The sequence below is a fragment of the Balaenoptera borealis genome (genome assembly GCF_965194805.1).
Source record: "Balaenoptera borealis genome assembly, chromosome: 12".
NCBI classification, from domain to species: Eukaryota; Metazoa; Chordata; class Mammalia; order Artiodactyla; family Balaenopteridae; genus Balaenoptera; species Balaenoptera borealis.
Window position 1 is genome coordinate 22,036,853 of NC_138869.1, and position 14,720 is coordinate 22,051,572.

General features: G+C 40.7%; 1 protein-coding gene across 1 annotated transcript in view; it reads left to right on the forward strand.

The window, feature by feature from the left end:
* SHQ1 (SHQ1, H/ACA ribonucleoprotein assembly factor) overlaps positions 1–14,720 on the forward strand; it is a 91,182-nt gene that overhangs the window by 40,834 nt on the left and 35,628 nt on the right. The window contains exon 10 of the mRNA XM_082346195.1: positions 13,939–14,059. Within this exon, the coding sequence (XP_082202321.1) occupies positions 13,939–14,059 (121 nt within the window). The remainder of the gene's footprint in view (positions 1–13,938; positions 14,060–14,720) is intronic.

The following is a 14,720-nucleotide window of genomic DNA, read 5'->3' on the forward strand; positions in this document are numbered from 1 at the left end:
CCCTCCACGCGGCCGCGGGCTGCTCCTTCCTGCTTCTGCCTGGGGGCCTGTGATGAGGCTCGGGTCAGACGCCAGGCCTTATATCCGCACAGCTTCCGGGCCAGTTAGGTTACGTTCTCCAGGGTTCCCCCCCTAAAACCCCCTTTCTCTTGGGGGTTTAAGGTGGTAGGAAAGTACCTTCTCCTCTCCCTCGTGAGTGGTGGTAGAAACCCCATAGCACTCCAGCGACCTTATCCGAAGAGACTTTCTGGACCTCTTTACACTTAAATTCCCGGAGGTGAATATTGTTCTCAGGGGTCATAAATCAGTTTTTGGTTAGTGTCTCTACAAGCTTAGCACAGAGGGTTTTAGCATCTCTTGTTACTCTATGGGAACACTCGATATCTCTTTTGTCCTTTGTGAGCCTTATTGGAAGTGAGTCAGAGAGAGTCCTGCCTTAACGTGCTAGCACAGTAGGCGTTCTAGCCGCAGCGCCCTGTTGACTCCTTCCTGTGTGCCAGCGCTAGGCTCAGTTCCTCATTTCATCCACACTGTCTTCCTGAGAAGTCGGGATTTCTGTCTCCATTTTGCAGATAGAAGACAAGCTCAAGGAAGTTCACTCCACTTGCCCAGGGTTACCCAGCTAGGAGTTGGCGGAGCCTGCACTGGACGCCTGGTCTGTCTGACTCAAAGTCTGTGCCCTTTGAAGTGTTGAAATAGTTATAGTAAAGGAAATTATATGAAGCCGGGATTCACTTCACAATAATCCACAGTGGGTCGGGGGAAAGTGGGCAGGGTGTGGAGGAAGCAAGGCTGGCCACGAGTTGGTACTTGCTGCAGCTGGGTGATGAGTACTTGGGGGTTCACCGTCCTGTGGTCTCTCTTTGTGCATGTTGTGATCTTCCTTTATAAGAAGTTTGTTTGTTTGTTTGTTTATTTAAGTCTGGACTCTTAACCCCTATACATCTGTGTTTTAAATTTATTCACCATTTTGTAGAAAACATTATACGTTTTGTTCAGACAGTTGTATAAATTTTTTTGGCTAATGAAAATACACATTTGAAGGCATTATTATTTCTGGTTCTGTTTTGTTTTTAGGGCGAACCAGAAACCTGCCTTTCCATGAACATTTGGGGTCTGATGCCTAGTGGCTGCAGGGCAGAGTCTAACCTAAGAAACAGGCTTCTGGAAAGTAGTCATCGTTACCGAGTAAAAGCTGGCATTGCTTCATGTAATTAATAGCCCTTACATATTAGTCTCACTGGGCTCAATAATCAACTTTTCAGAAATGACTGCTTTACTAACCTCTTCTGTAGATAGTTGTAATAACACAATCAATGTGAAAGAAAAGAACCACAGCACAGGACTTGGGGGCTGATCTTTTCCTTGAAGGAAAATGATTGTTCAAGAAACTGAGCTATGGCCAGTATGTTGTGTGAGCTCTGAGTCCTCAAGCAACCTGGAAGATGAGTTTGTTTTTAGTGTTTGAATTCTATTTGGTCCAAAGTCCAAATGCTGCTTTTTTATTGCATTGTAAAGATTACTCTAACTTGAAACCTAGAAGATGAAATCACTAGGAGTTTTCGGTGTTGACATTTATCTGTATTTAATTTTTGTGGCTTCTCTATTATGGACATTTTAAGGAACCATTAGACCTTTTAGTTTTTCCTCCTTAAGTGCATTATGTAAAATGATTTTGAGGTTTATTCAACAAGTGTTTGTTGAGCACTTGCTATGTCAAGGTGCTGAGCTGGGTCTGAAGATCCAGGAGTGAGCAGGAAGGATGCGACTTGCACTCAGAGAACTTAAAATTCTAATGGGGGCCCTGGAATAACACAGCTACCAGGTTTTTAAAAAAAAATTACATTCGTAATAAGTAGCTCAAAGCAGAAATACAGTGGGCAAAAACATAAAGCCAGGAAGATTGGCTGAGCTTTAAGTCACGTAAGACATGTAACCTCCTACAGAGGGGAGCTTCTGCCTTATTTGACTTCTGATTATCGGCTCCTTCTCAATTTCCTGTTGCTCTGAAGTACTTGTAGATTGGTTGATGCGTCCATCTATTTATTCATTCAGTAGGTATTTTGTCAGTACCTACTAAAAAGCTATTATGTACAAAGCGCCCTGTACATATGAAGAGCAGCAGAAAGCTGAATTAGATTCATGTACTGTGTTTGGAAGCACCTGCATGAGTAGAGGAGCTAAGATGTCCATCACAAATGTAAAATACAGGGTAGGCAGTGGTAAGCACCTTACACGAAATGCCAGCTAAATAGTTCAAAACAGGGAGAGGTGACATTTCATTGGGGATCAGAGAAAGCTTCATTTGGGACATGAGATTTGAATTGGGACTTGAAGGATGGGTAGTATTGGACATAGGAGGGTAGGAGAAGTGTTGTAAATATTGTGAGTGCAGGGCATGAGGCAGTTCATAGAGGAGCATGATTTCATCAGTGAAACTTGGGAGTTGATAGGCTCTCTGACCCTGAGATTTGCTCTACAGCCTCTAAAACTAGTTGACAGTTCCTTTCCTACCTGAGTCAGCTGGTCTCCAGAATTGATTTCTCTGCTTCTCTAATATGATCACTTAATTCCCTGCTCCCCAGCCAAGAGATGATAATTCTTTCTGTTTTCTTCTTCATTCTAAATTGTACTTGAACTTCTCATTTCCTAGTCAATTCCCCATCACAATTAAAATGTCTCAAAGAATGGAACAACCGTAGTGCTTTCAGGAAATTTCAGTAGCGTGGAATTCAGATCAAATATTGAAGAACTTTTGGTACCTGCTTTTGCTGACTGCTTACTTGCATACCAGCTAACCTAAGAAAGGAGGGGCTTTGGAGCCCTGAAGCGTGCGAGCTGCAGCTGGAACGTGTGTGGGAAAGAGTAGGACTCTGCTGGGAGGTCCCCATGTGCCAGTCGTCGGCCTCACTCTCCTGGGTTTCTTCCACCAGGCAAAGCAAATTTCTTTTACTCGCACCTCTTCATCAGAGCCTAAATCTGGGTTCCCAGTCTTAAATTGGCACCTTCTTGGTATCTATCTGTATTATTTACCCTCAGAGCATTTGTGGGTTTATACATACACTTTTGTATGGAAGGATGCTGTGTATGCGCATAAACATTAAAGGGAGGAAAATCAAATTCCGATCAACTCCATAGACACTTGTTTCCTCTAAGGATCCTGTTAATCATTAAATATTGTTAATCTCTGAAATTTTTTTAGATTGCTCACGTCGTAATCGCTGGGTTACATTTGTATAAAACATTCTTTGTTCCCTTAAAATACTCCCTAGGGGGCAGCATTTCCTGTATGGTTTACAAATGCCTTTTAATTGCCACAAATGATTAAGATCTTATGGTTATTCTGCTCCAAAAAAATCACGTAAAGTATCTTACGGGTGGGTGATGGCTCAAAATCCACTGCTGATCTCTTAAATATTTACATATATGTGTGTGTATGTATAGATATGTATAGACATATATATCTATATCTATATCTATATATATATATATATATCCAATTTAAATCTACATTGTATTTCCTGTACTATTTATATAAGATTTTTTGTTAATTTCTGCAGTTTCTGAGCTGAGCGGTGTTAAAGAACCCCCAGGAGGTTAGTTACATGGTTTGATATTATGGCTTTTAAAAAAACTTCTATGGTTAGTGCCTCTTTTAATAAATCTAAAGTCAGTTTAGAGATTTTTTTTTTATTGATCTGAATTTTTAAGGAAGTAACTGTAAGTTTACTTTCTTTAAGTGAGCGGATAAAGGCAGGAAAATGTATATATTTAAGACAAATTTGGGAGAACAAAGAGAAAACATTTTATTTACCCTCATGAGTGAAAGTCTTGTTGCATGGTGATACTGAGACCTAGATGAAGTAAGTTGAATAATACTTTATATATTAAATGGAAATCATGGAAGAATCCTATTTTTGCGAGTTAGGGTTTCTTTAAATAGGAATTAATACTGAAAAATAACAAGCAAGCAGATACTTATTCAACAGAAACAAGTCAAATCCCTTCTCAGTGCAAGGCATTAAAAGAGAATCAGCAAAGAGTTATGAGACTATATATGACTTGATCTTGGCTCTTGAGTTTATTGTGTAACAGGAATGATAAGACAAAAGATAGTATACAAAATATAAGTATTTGTAATATACAAAGGAGAAAAATCCCTTAAGGAAATACCTTAAAAAAAAAAAAGAAAATACCTTAACTACCACCCACAGGCCAAATCTGTGCTGTATGGCTTGTGAGTTATAAATGCTTTTTACATCTTCAAATGTTGAAAAAAAATCAAAAGGAAAATAGTATTTCATGACACATTTAAATTATATGAACTTCAAATTTTGGTGCCCATAAATAAAGCTTTATTGGAGAACAGTCACCCTCCTTCACTTGGGTATTGTTTATGGCTGCTTTTGTGATACAATGGCAGAGTTGAGTAGTTGCAACAGATTATGTGGCCTGCAAGGGCAAAATATTTACCCTCTGGCTCTTTAGGGAAAAAATATGCCTCCCCTTGCTATAGGTATACATGAAGTTGACCCTCGAACAACGTGGGTTTGATCGTGGGCAGGTCCACTCCTAGGTGGATTTTTTTCAGTAGGAAATACTGTAGTGCTACGCTGTCCGTGGTTGGTTGAATCTGTGGATGGGGTGGAACTGCAGATACAGAGGCTGCCTATAAGTTCCATGCGGGTTAATCCCTTCGTTGTTCAAGGGTCAGCTGTGTACGGGATTGGAGGGGAGCCTCTCCAAGTGAGCCAAAGCCTTTGGCTGCCTTCCATTCCAGATAGTAGCCAGTATTGGAGGGGATCCTGTCAGCTGTTCCGTCCTCCCCACGGGATGAGACAGACCTGAGCTAGTTCGTTCCTGTTAGAGTAGGTCCTTCAACATTAGGAGAAACAGAGATGCCTACTTGGCCAAGCAGGCGAATGAATGAAGGTGGCAGAGTTGAAGAAACATGGGAGCAATGAGGCCTGTGTGAACTGGAGACATACATGCTCCATCAGTAGCCTGTTGTTGCCATGTGGATATGTAGAGTTGCCACCTTTAGGGACTTAAAAAGAAGTAGAAAGTCATGATCTTTAATATAAAATTGCTCAAAAGTTTGAATGTGAACAATAATGTGAAGATTTAATGTGATACTCTTAAGAGCCATGGCATGTCTGGGCACCCAGGTCAGCCTGTGTGGGCCATCAGTTTATGATTTCGACTCTAAAGCAAGCTAAGTGCCAGCTTGATTTCTCACACCCTCTTGGTCCTGCCCGTTTCCAGCTGCAGTGAGGCCTTGTACCGGGTCTCTGCTCCTTCCATCGCAGCTTGAGACCCAGTCTCACCCTGGTGTGGGTTCCAAGATGAGGTGGGGAAGGAGGTAGAGGTCCTGCATTCTCTTAAGTGACTATGACCAGGAACCTTAAAAAAGCAAAACAGAACAAAACCCAGATCCCTTACCTCTCTTTCTACTTGCTTTTGTATTGCTCCCCTCCTCAGCTTAGCCTGGTCCAGGTGGAGGGGACGAGTCCCAGGATTCCAGTACCATACCTCACTCGGACTCCAAAGGGTGCTTTTGATACGGGGGAGGGGAGGGGCTAGACAGGGCAGAAGCAAACAGCCTGATGCGTGAGGTGCACGGCCCTGATTAGTTCAAGAATGTGTAGGATTTAGAAAAGAAGTGGAGGAAGGTATTTCCTGAGAAAGCAGAAAGTAAAGAAAATCAGGGAGAGGAAAAGAAAAGAGTTACACGTTAAGAAATGACAAATATTCTGCTTTGTCTGAAGGCCTGGGCTGTGAGGGGAGTTGAAGGAAGAGGCGGGAGTGGTGTGTTGCGGAGCACGGTGGAGAGCCTGCAGTGCTTCTTAAGGAGACTGGGTCTGTTTTGTTTTGTTTTTTTTATAATTTTTAAAGGTTACGTTCCATTTACAGTTATTACAAAATATTGGCCATATTCCCCGTGTTGTACAATATATCCTTATAGCTTATTTGATACCTAATAGTTTGTACTTCTTGCTCCCCTACCCCTATCTTGCCCCTGCCCCTTCCCTCTCCCCACTGGTAACCACTAGTTTGTTCTCTCTGTCTGTCAGTGTGTGTCTTTTTTTTGTTGTATTCACTAGTTGTATTGTTTAGATGTCACATATAAGTGATACCATACAGGATTTGTCTTTCTCTGAGGAGACTAGGTCTTATTTAGTGAGGGATCACTGCAGAGTTTGGCGTTGGGGTCTGTGACAGGCCCATGGAGTCAGATTGATCTGGCAGGAACGCCAAGGGTAGAGTCATTGCAGGGGGTGAGATTCGAGGTGTGGAAAATGGAGGAGACCGCCATTCTCAGCTGAAGCCGAGTAGTTTGGGGACAGGTACTGGGTCTGGACTGGGGTGCCAGCAGTGGTGCGGAGGAAGAAGGAGTATGTGGGCACGTGCTTTGCAGGTAGGAGGGTAGGAGCTAGTCAAGGGAGTCCCGGGGCCCTTGATCCCATATGACCTGATGTCCTCCTTCCCTTGTCATCTGTAAAGTGCTTACGTGTCCTTGTCTCGCTGAATTCCCACAGCAGTTCTGAAGAATTTCCCCTCTCCATTTACAGACGTGGAAACAGATTCAGATTAAGTACCAAACAGCTAAGAAATGACACCAAGGGCAAGCAGATTCTGGGCTGTACAACTGTTCCACAGTGCAAGAGTTATAATTGTTGTTTTTACTTTGTAAAGAAATTAACTAAGAACTGCACAAGATTATTTATGTGTAGCTTTTTAATGATCTTTCCTTAGCCTTTCAGAATTTTGGGACTAGAATTCTAAGACCTTAATTTCATAATCAAAGTTTTCATGTAACTTTTTAATATAAATTAAACTTACATGTAGATAGAGATATGTAATTGTCTTTACTAGATTCTATTTCCTGTACACTGATTAAAATGTAAAGAAGCGTAACTCAGTTCTCCCAGTATGTAAACCATTCAGCCATCAGCAGACATTCTCAACTGTGATACAGTGAGGGTGTCGAAAGGCTTTGGTTTTTTTCCTTTTACCTTGACCTGTCCAGTATTTCTCATCACCAAAAGGGACTCCTGAGTCTGGTTGGACTGGGTTTGTTTTTCCCCTTTATGAGCCATTTAAGGAATCCAGTTGTCTTTCTTCCTATATGTTTCTTCTCTCTGACTGCATGTACAGTCTTAGTTTTCCCAATTGGAAATTAAGCTAATTCCAAAAAAAAAGTCAGAATTTTTCATATTAAGTAATAGCTCCTGGGAAAATGAAGTATAATAGTCTTAATTAAAGCAGCAATGCACAGAATTTATTTTAAATTGAGCTACCAGGCATTGAGATACATGCTGTATTCATAAGGTGGAATAGTTGAAACAAAATTTTATCCACAGAATTAAGAAGTTTTAGATGCTTATGGATTTTTTTTTAAAAAAATTCAGGTCTACATTGCAACTGTTCCAAGAGCTTTTTTCCATGCATGTTCAACTTCTTAACCTTTCTACTTTTATACTTACTGTATAGATGGGATTTTTTTTTTTTTAATGTTCTACCTTGAACTTGGATGCCTCACTCTTAACTGTCTGAAGAAAAATTAGTCATGCTGCCATTAGGTAATTTTGATGACATCCGGCCATGTATTTCTAAACTGACACAACCACTGCTTTGACAGGTGACTTAAGGAGGAGGATAGAGTGGTTGTCCAAGCTGTCCTTTCAAACCAGCAAATCTGGCAGGGATTGTTAGAGCAGAAAAGGCAAAAAGCAGCCTTGGGTTAAATTCATTATTTGAACTTCTGATGGTGTGGTGATAGAAGAAAGTTGGCACAGCTACATCCTTTTCTTGTCAGGGAATAGAAATAAAAAGGGGAGGCAAACCCATTGTATAGCCCACATCTGTCATGACATCATGGCTTAAGTGTACAGATCACAAAGGTGTTACAACTAGTACGTGTTAACTGAGCAATTTGACCAGGTGCTTTTAAACTTAGGGTCTGTGTGCGCCAGGCTACATTAACAGCCAGCCTTTACTGAACAGGATCCTACAGTTTGCCAGACATTGTTCTAGACCTGGGAAGACAGATGAGAAGCCGTGTTCTTTCCTGTCAAGGAGGTTGCCACACAGTGTGATAAATAGTGACACTATATATTACGCAGTGGCTGGGAGGCAGACGTACCTATTTTCATCCTGACTGTTGCTTCCCAGCTGTGATCTTGGCCAACTCTTTCATTACATTGAGTCTCAGTTTCCTCATGTATGAAATGAGCAAGAGGTCACCAACCTTAGTAGGGTTAAATGATGCAGTGTATGGAGAGTACTTGGTGCAGCAGAATTGGGTAGCTATTAACTACCGTAAGGGACAGTGTGGCAGGTGTTATGAAACAACTCAAACTGGCTTGGGTCGGGGTTGGGGTTCGGGCGGGTGGGAAGCCAGTTCCTAAGGAAGTATATGCTCATTTTGAGACTTGATGGTACGTTAGGTTTGGGTTGAGGGTTGTGCATTCCCAGGCAGAGGGAACACTTACAAAGTGTATATTTGCTTCATATTGATTTTGTTTGTGGCTATACAGATAGTATATGTAATTTTAATAACAAAAAAGAATCTAAAAATTTATTTAGGGCTGTGAATTTGTGCTCAAAATAACAACTATCATGGCTTCTAGTATTTGTTTCTTATTACAGCCCTAAAATGTAAGAGCTTAAATGGCATCTGAGGAAGTTGAGGATAAAAATACTAAACAGACTGAGAAGCTTTCATAAAGTTAAATTTAACGCATGTTTGTGTTAATTGTTAGGGACTGGACTTTATGCTACTTCCTAACAGGGCCCGATATTGAAGCAAATTACCACACTTCGATTCTCTTAACTTGGATTAATTTGACAGAGTTCTTCTGTCATCTCTTTTTATGGTCAAATGATCTCTGAAAATTAATGTTAAGAATAATTCATGAATTGTCCCTTCTGATAATGTGGTGTCATCAAAAATCCCAGAATTCTAGCCAGATATCTACTAAGTTACGCATTTTAGGATGATAGCCCTGTTGGCTTTCATTTTGAGATGATTTTACAAATGAAGACAAAGCAGTGCTTTCCTCCAGGTGTTTTGAATAACCACCTCTTTTTCCTTTACTCTTTTTGGCTTCTTGTCTTGTATGGCTCAAACTTTCAAGGACAGAAATAGATACCCTGAAAACCACAGCCATATCATTGCTATAATGTACCAAGAGTTGAAAAGAAATTCAGCTCTTGCTATACAGAGTTAGCAGTTTATATATATTTTTTTCTATGCTGGCTTTTAGCCAGTGAAAACATCCACTATCCTTTTAATCTCCTAGAGATGGGAGCCATTTCTTAAGAGCCTTCAACCATGAGCTGGTCTGTTAGTGAGCGATTATGGCCAAACCTCGTCGGCTAATAGGAAGATTTCAAATAGCCAGTGGATTCTAATTTAGAACAGCTCAATCTTGTCTCTGGTTTAAGATATATTAACTTGAGATGCCACATCTGTCCAGAACAGGAAAGCACATTGTTCTTAGTTTACGTTCCCTTTAAAGAAAAGCTGGAGAATGCGTAGCCAGAGACTGTGTTAAATACTGTTTACTGCCTACCTGCTTGCTACTATCATCCTTTTTTTTTTTTATGTTGTTATTATGTTTCTCTGTTGTCATTAGACAGTCATTTTCCCTGAGGTAAAACATTCATGGCAGTTGTTATTTATATGCCAGGTTACTAGTTTTAAACTGCCTTCACTGGTTTTAGACTCTCTTGGAGAGATCTTGGTGTCAGAAGTCTTTGCTCCATGGATAGGGTTGGCTTCAATGAGGACGAGATTGAGCATAGAGAATCCCTAACTCTTTGGAGAGGCCTGTTATTGCATCTCTGTGGTGAAAATAGTTACCATGGTTACTGTGCAAGGTACCTGCTTTTTCCTGCTCTGGACCAGGCAGTGAGCTGGCAAAAAACGGTCACTTTCCTGCAGTGCCTTTGAGCAGAAATGATTCTCTCGGATTTAGGCCTGAGCAGTTTTTTAGGCGCATAGGATGTGTGATGAGCCCATGACTGGATAAAGCCCCACAGGAGGCAGGTACACTGAGTCCCCTTCTAACCACTGGCTGTGTGACAGCCTGGAGGAGGGCCAGCTCTTTCCTTTGCTGATAGCTGTTGGATAAGTGGTTGGCAACCTGAGAGAAGGAGCAGTCAGTGCAAGAGAGATGTTAAAAAAATTAAAAAAAAAAGAAGCTGCATGCTTCCTGAGCTTCTTGGCTGTAATGTAATCATCTATTGATGCTGTAATCATCTAAGGTGATTTAGTGGGAACACACGAGGTCAAGTATGGCCTTGGGGTAACAGTACACAATGTTGGGGGCAGGATGGTTTTAATGTACTTTTTGTTCTAGAGTGTCAGCTGCCGGGAGCCTAGTTTTCTTTTACCTTATTTGTCACATAGCACACTGTGAAAATAGTTTGAGAATGAAAACACAAGCTTTTGAAGAATGTGTAACTTTCTCTTTCAAAACTGCCTCGCATGTGATTTTCTAGAATCACCTGATCTAAATCTTGCTTCTCAGTTGTGCAAAAATACAAGGTAAAGAAGATTGAAATAGGAACTTAAAAATTTTAACATTCTTTGTCAGTGTTTCAAGGGTTAGCTATGTAGTCAGGAATGTCTGACTTTCTGTTAAATAAATAAATGTTTATTGTGGAGAATTTTGAAAATAGGGGAAAGCCTAAAGAAGAATAACTGTAACCCCATGTGTGAAACAGTGCCTGGCACACCTTAGGTGCTCACACATTTGTTCAGTGACCGTAGAGACGAATACTATTAATATCATTTGGGGGTACTGATGTTTAAGGGTTTTTTCCACGTGTATTTGTCTTTTTGTTTGTTTGTTTTAAGAAAATAGGGATCAACACATGTAAGTACAATGCAGCTTCGCTTTAAATTTTAAAAATTGATTACTTTGGGTGTTGCTATTATTATTGTTGTTGTTATTTTGTGATAACTGGAAGATTTCAACTTGCCTGTGGCCCTTAGCAAGGGACAACCTCACTTTAGGCATGTCTGCAAAACGAAACTAGGACATTTTTTTTTTAATTTGAAGATTTAATTGGCTTTATTCAGTGATTCATGAACTGGGCAGCATCCCATCTAGCAAGTGTCAATAGAAAAGAGCTCCTCTAATTTCATTAGGTAACGGTTGCAATGGGTTCTCATTAAATATGTGACCTTAATTCCACACTCCTTTTCAGAAAACTCTCTGGCGTGTAGGGTCTTCTGTCGCTGCTGCGCACACCTGCCTTTAGGTGTCGTCCCCGCGGTCCTGCCTGATTGCCTTCATCTCCTCCTCTTTGTCACAGCCTGGCTTCTCCCAAGCTCGCCCGTGTACTCCCTTTGTTCTTCTCCTGGAACCATCTGCTACACCTAAATGGTCTTTTTCTGTTGTGCCCCCAGCCTACCCTGTTTTAAGTCCCACTCTGCTCCTTTTCACACCGCCCTCCAAGCTGGCATACCTACCCCTTTTCTTCACTTACTGAATTATTTGCTGTGAGGCCCAGCTCCAAGTCCTGCATTTTCTATTAACGCGCTTCTGTTAGTAAGGCATGTCCTCGCGAGGCAGTATTCAGGGGCATCGCGCTGTAGAGGAGCTTATACAAGCTTCAAGTGAATAGTTTATTTTTTGGGTAAAGACCTATGGCTGACTTTTAAAACTTTAAGTTAGTAGTTGTCATAAATCCCCCCGTCCCCCTCCCCACAAACAAGTGAGAGAGAGAGAAAGTAAGAAATGGGCATATGCTTGCCCTGATATTTTTTCTCTGTTGCAATTTAAACTGTTCCAAAAATTCTCACAGTTTAGTTAGTTCTCCCTTGATTCTTTTCTGTTTGGATAACACGGCTAACTTGGTTTCATCATTTTGTGAGTTTTGATTGTATTCTCTCCTCCTGTCATCAGACTCTGCCTTCTAGGCCTGGGGGGGTTGGGGGGATCCCCACTCATCATTAGATGTAGTTGCCCTGGGCCACTTTGATAAGACACAAAGACCTTGACTTAACCAAGTGTAGTTTTAGGCCTTCTAAGTATTTCTTTTAACCCATTGAGCAATGGAGCGTTTATTGACATTCCTCCCCTCTGCGTATGAGGAAGCCACATAGTGAAAATTTTTGAAAAAACATGGCCCCTGTTTTGAACTTACTACCTGCTTAACTCAAATAATAAAAACGTGATGTAGACCGAATGGCCCAAGAACACATGGGTAGCATAGCGGGTAGCTTCTGGAGCCAGTAAATTCAGAATTTGGATCCTGGGCCCTCCACTCAATGGCACTGTATCTTAACAGTCCTTGAACCTCAGTTTCTCCTTCTGTGAAGTGAGCAAAGGAGGTTATGAGGAGAATCAGCCAAGTTTCCTTTCCACTTCTCTCCTCTGCAGGGTTTAGTAAGAGCTCTGACGATTAGGGTAGTCAGTCTGGGCTTCCTGCCGGATGAAGACTTCAGCTGGGCCGTGAAGGCAGGCTAGGATCCCGCTAGGTGCAACAGAGAGGAAAAGCCCTTCCAGGTGTGGGGAAGCAGTTGAGCAATGGGCCACGGACAAGTCCACAGGGCCTTGAAAGCAAGCGCAGGGAGGGCCCTTGATGAAAGCAGTGCATCAAAATGCATGTCAGAGGGCTCGGCGGGAGAGAGTCCGAGGGACGCGCGGAAGAATTTATAACCTTGGCATGAGTGAGGATGGGTGGTCGGGGAGTGGTGGGGAAAGGGCAGCTACAAGAGGCATTTGCAGAGAAAAATCGTCAGGGCTTGATGTGTGAGGCTAGGGGATGGAAGACATTGTGAGGGTTTAAGCAGGTGATTACTGTGTCATTCATTCATTCATCCTTAAAATACTTAAATTAAAAATGTACTGCTACAAGGTTCTGTTCTAGGTATTGGGGATTAATGACTAAATAAAACAGAAGTCCCTGCTCTTATGAAGCTCACTTTCTAGTGTTAATTGTGTTAAAAATTTAGTGGCAGCAATTTTGGCATCTTGCGATGTCATTAGGTAGCTCATGATCCTTTTATCATATCTAAAAGTCAAGTGGGAAATGTCGATGAAAGCACATCCAGTGTCTTCACGAAATCAATATACAGTATTTTCACGTTTTAGGACTATAACGATAAGAATAAAACAGTGAAACTGAAAATGCCGTATTTCACAGATCTGAGGAAGTGGTACTATTGTAGATTTAGTAATTTGCCTTATGGTTAATAAATTTCAGGGACTGTCTTGAAGTTTGGAGCACCTAGGGAATTGTTGTTGAGTTGTGCGATTCCTTTTGTAGGCTTGGGTTTGGATTAAAATTAGGTTCATTTAACAACCAGGAGGAAGTAATTAGGTTGAACAAGACTTCAGTATTTGATGGCTTTTTTTCCAAGTGATTTTGTCAGCTTGTTTTTGAAGTAGGGCTATGATATTTTAGTTTTCAGTCTGAGTTTTCTTCAGTTCTTCAAGGTGAAAAAATTTAAGTTCGTACTAGATAATTCCTTGACAAAAAATGTTGATGTAAGAAATAGAGACATTTGAAAACTAAAATATAATTTTCCATGGTATTTTGAAAGCTTGAATTAGAAGAACATTATCTAATTAAAGTTATGATGCATTTAAATACTCATTTACTTAGGAAACTTCTCTCCCTGTCATTTAATGTACCTACTCATGTTTTATGTTATTTTTAAGGTAACCAGAATTAATCAGCTCTAACAATAGAGTATAAAGATTTTTTCGTAATTCTTAAGGAAAGGAATAAAGAGGTTTGGACTTAATAGTACTGATACGATTTCTTGCAATAAAAGAATGTGAAAAATATTCAAAAAATGATTAAAACTCTGAGCTGCTATAAATATATTACCCCTCAGTGTGTGAATTTCTTAGTTAAAAAAAAATCAGATGTTTTTCCTTGAGGATGATTTGATTTTTTTTCAATTTCCTTCAGGTAAAAGTGCAGTTTTAAAGTGTCTACTGGACATTCACAAAATTTTTCAGGAAAATGACCCAGCTTACATTCTAAACGATCTCTACATCTCAGACTACTGTGTGTGGATTCAGAAAGCCAAGTAAGTTTTCAGTTACGAATTTTACATGCTCCCATTTCCGGAACACCTACTTACCCGAGAGGAAGAAAATGAAATAACCTGGAGGATAAGTTTTAATCAGGGACAAACCCGTACAGCTGCCAAACACTTGAGAAGTCCTGGGTCAGCACGGGGAACTTGGTGAAGTTGCTTAGAGAGGAGGTGCAGATGACAAAAAGGTTAATTTTCCTAGAAAAAAATTGGTACCGCCTGGAAAATATGCGTTAAAACCGACAGTTGTGACTCTTCATTGTTATGCTATTGACTGTCCTCAATGAAATCTCAAGACGGGTCTATCTGAACCTGTGTCTGTGGTTTAATTACAGTGGGGTGTGAATGTGAGTGTGTGTGCAGGCATATGTGTAAACATCACAGGATACAAACCTAATCAAATCTAATCACAACGAGAGCTGTGCCCTCTTTGGTTAATCACTGGCTTACGGAATCCTTTATTCAGAGTAGAAGAACGAAAGTCTTCAGAGCCTAATAAAATGCATCTAAGGGTCTGAACATTTACAAATGGCCTCCTTGAACTTGGTATGTAAAAAATTTTTTAATTGTTTGCCATTGCCTCACTCAAGGAAGCATATCAAGTTTAAAAATGCAGTGAATTTTCATTCTGTGAAGGGTGTTCTATAGACCT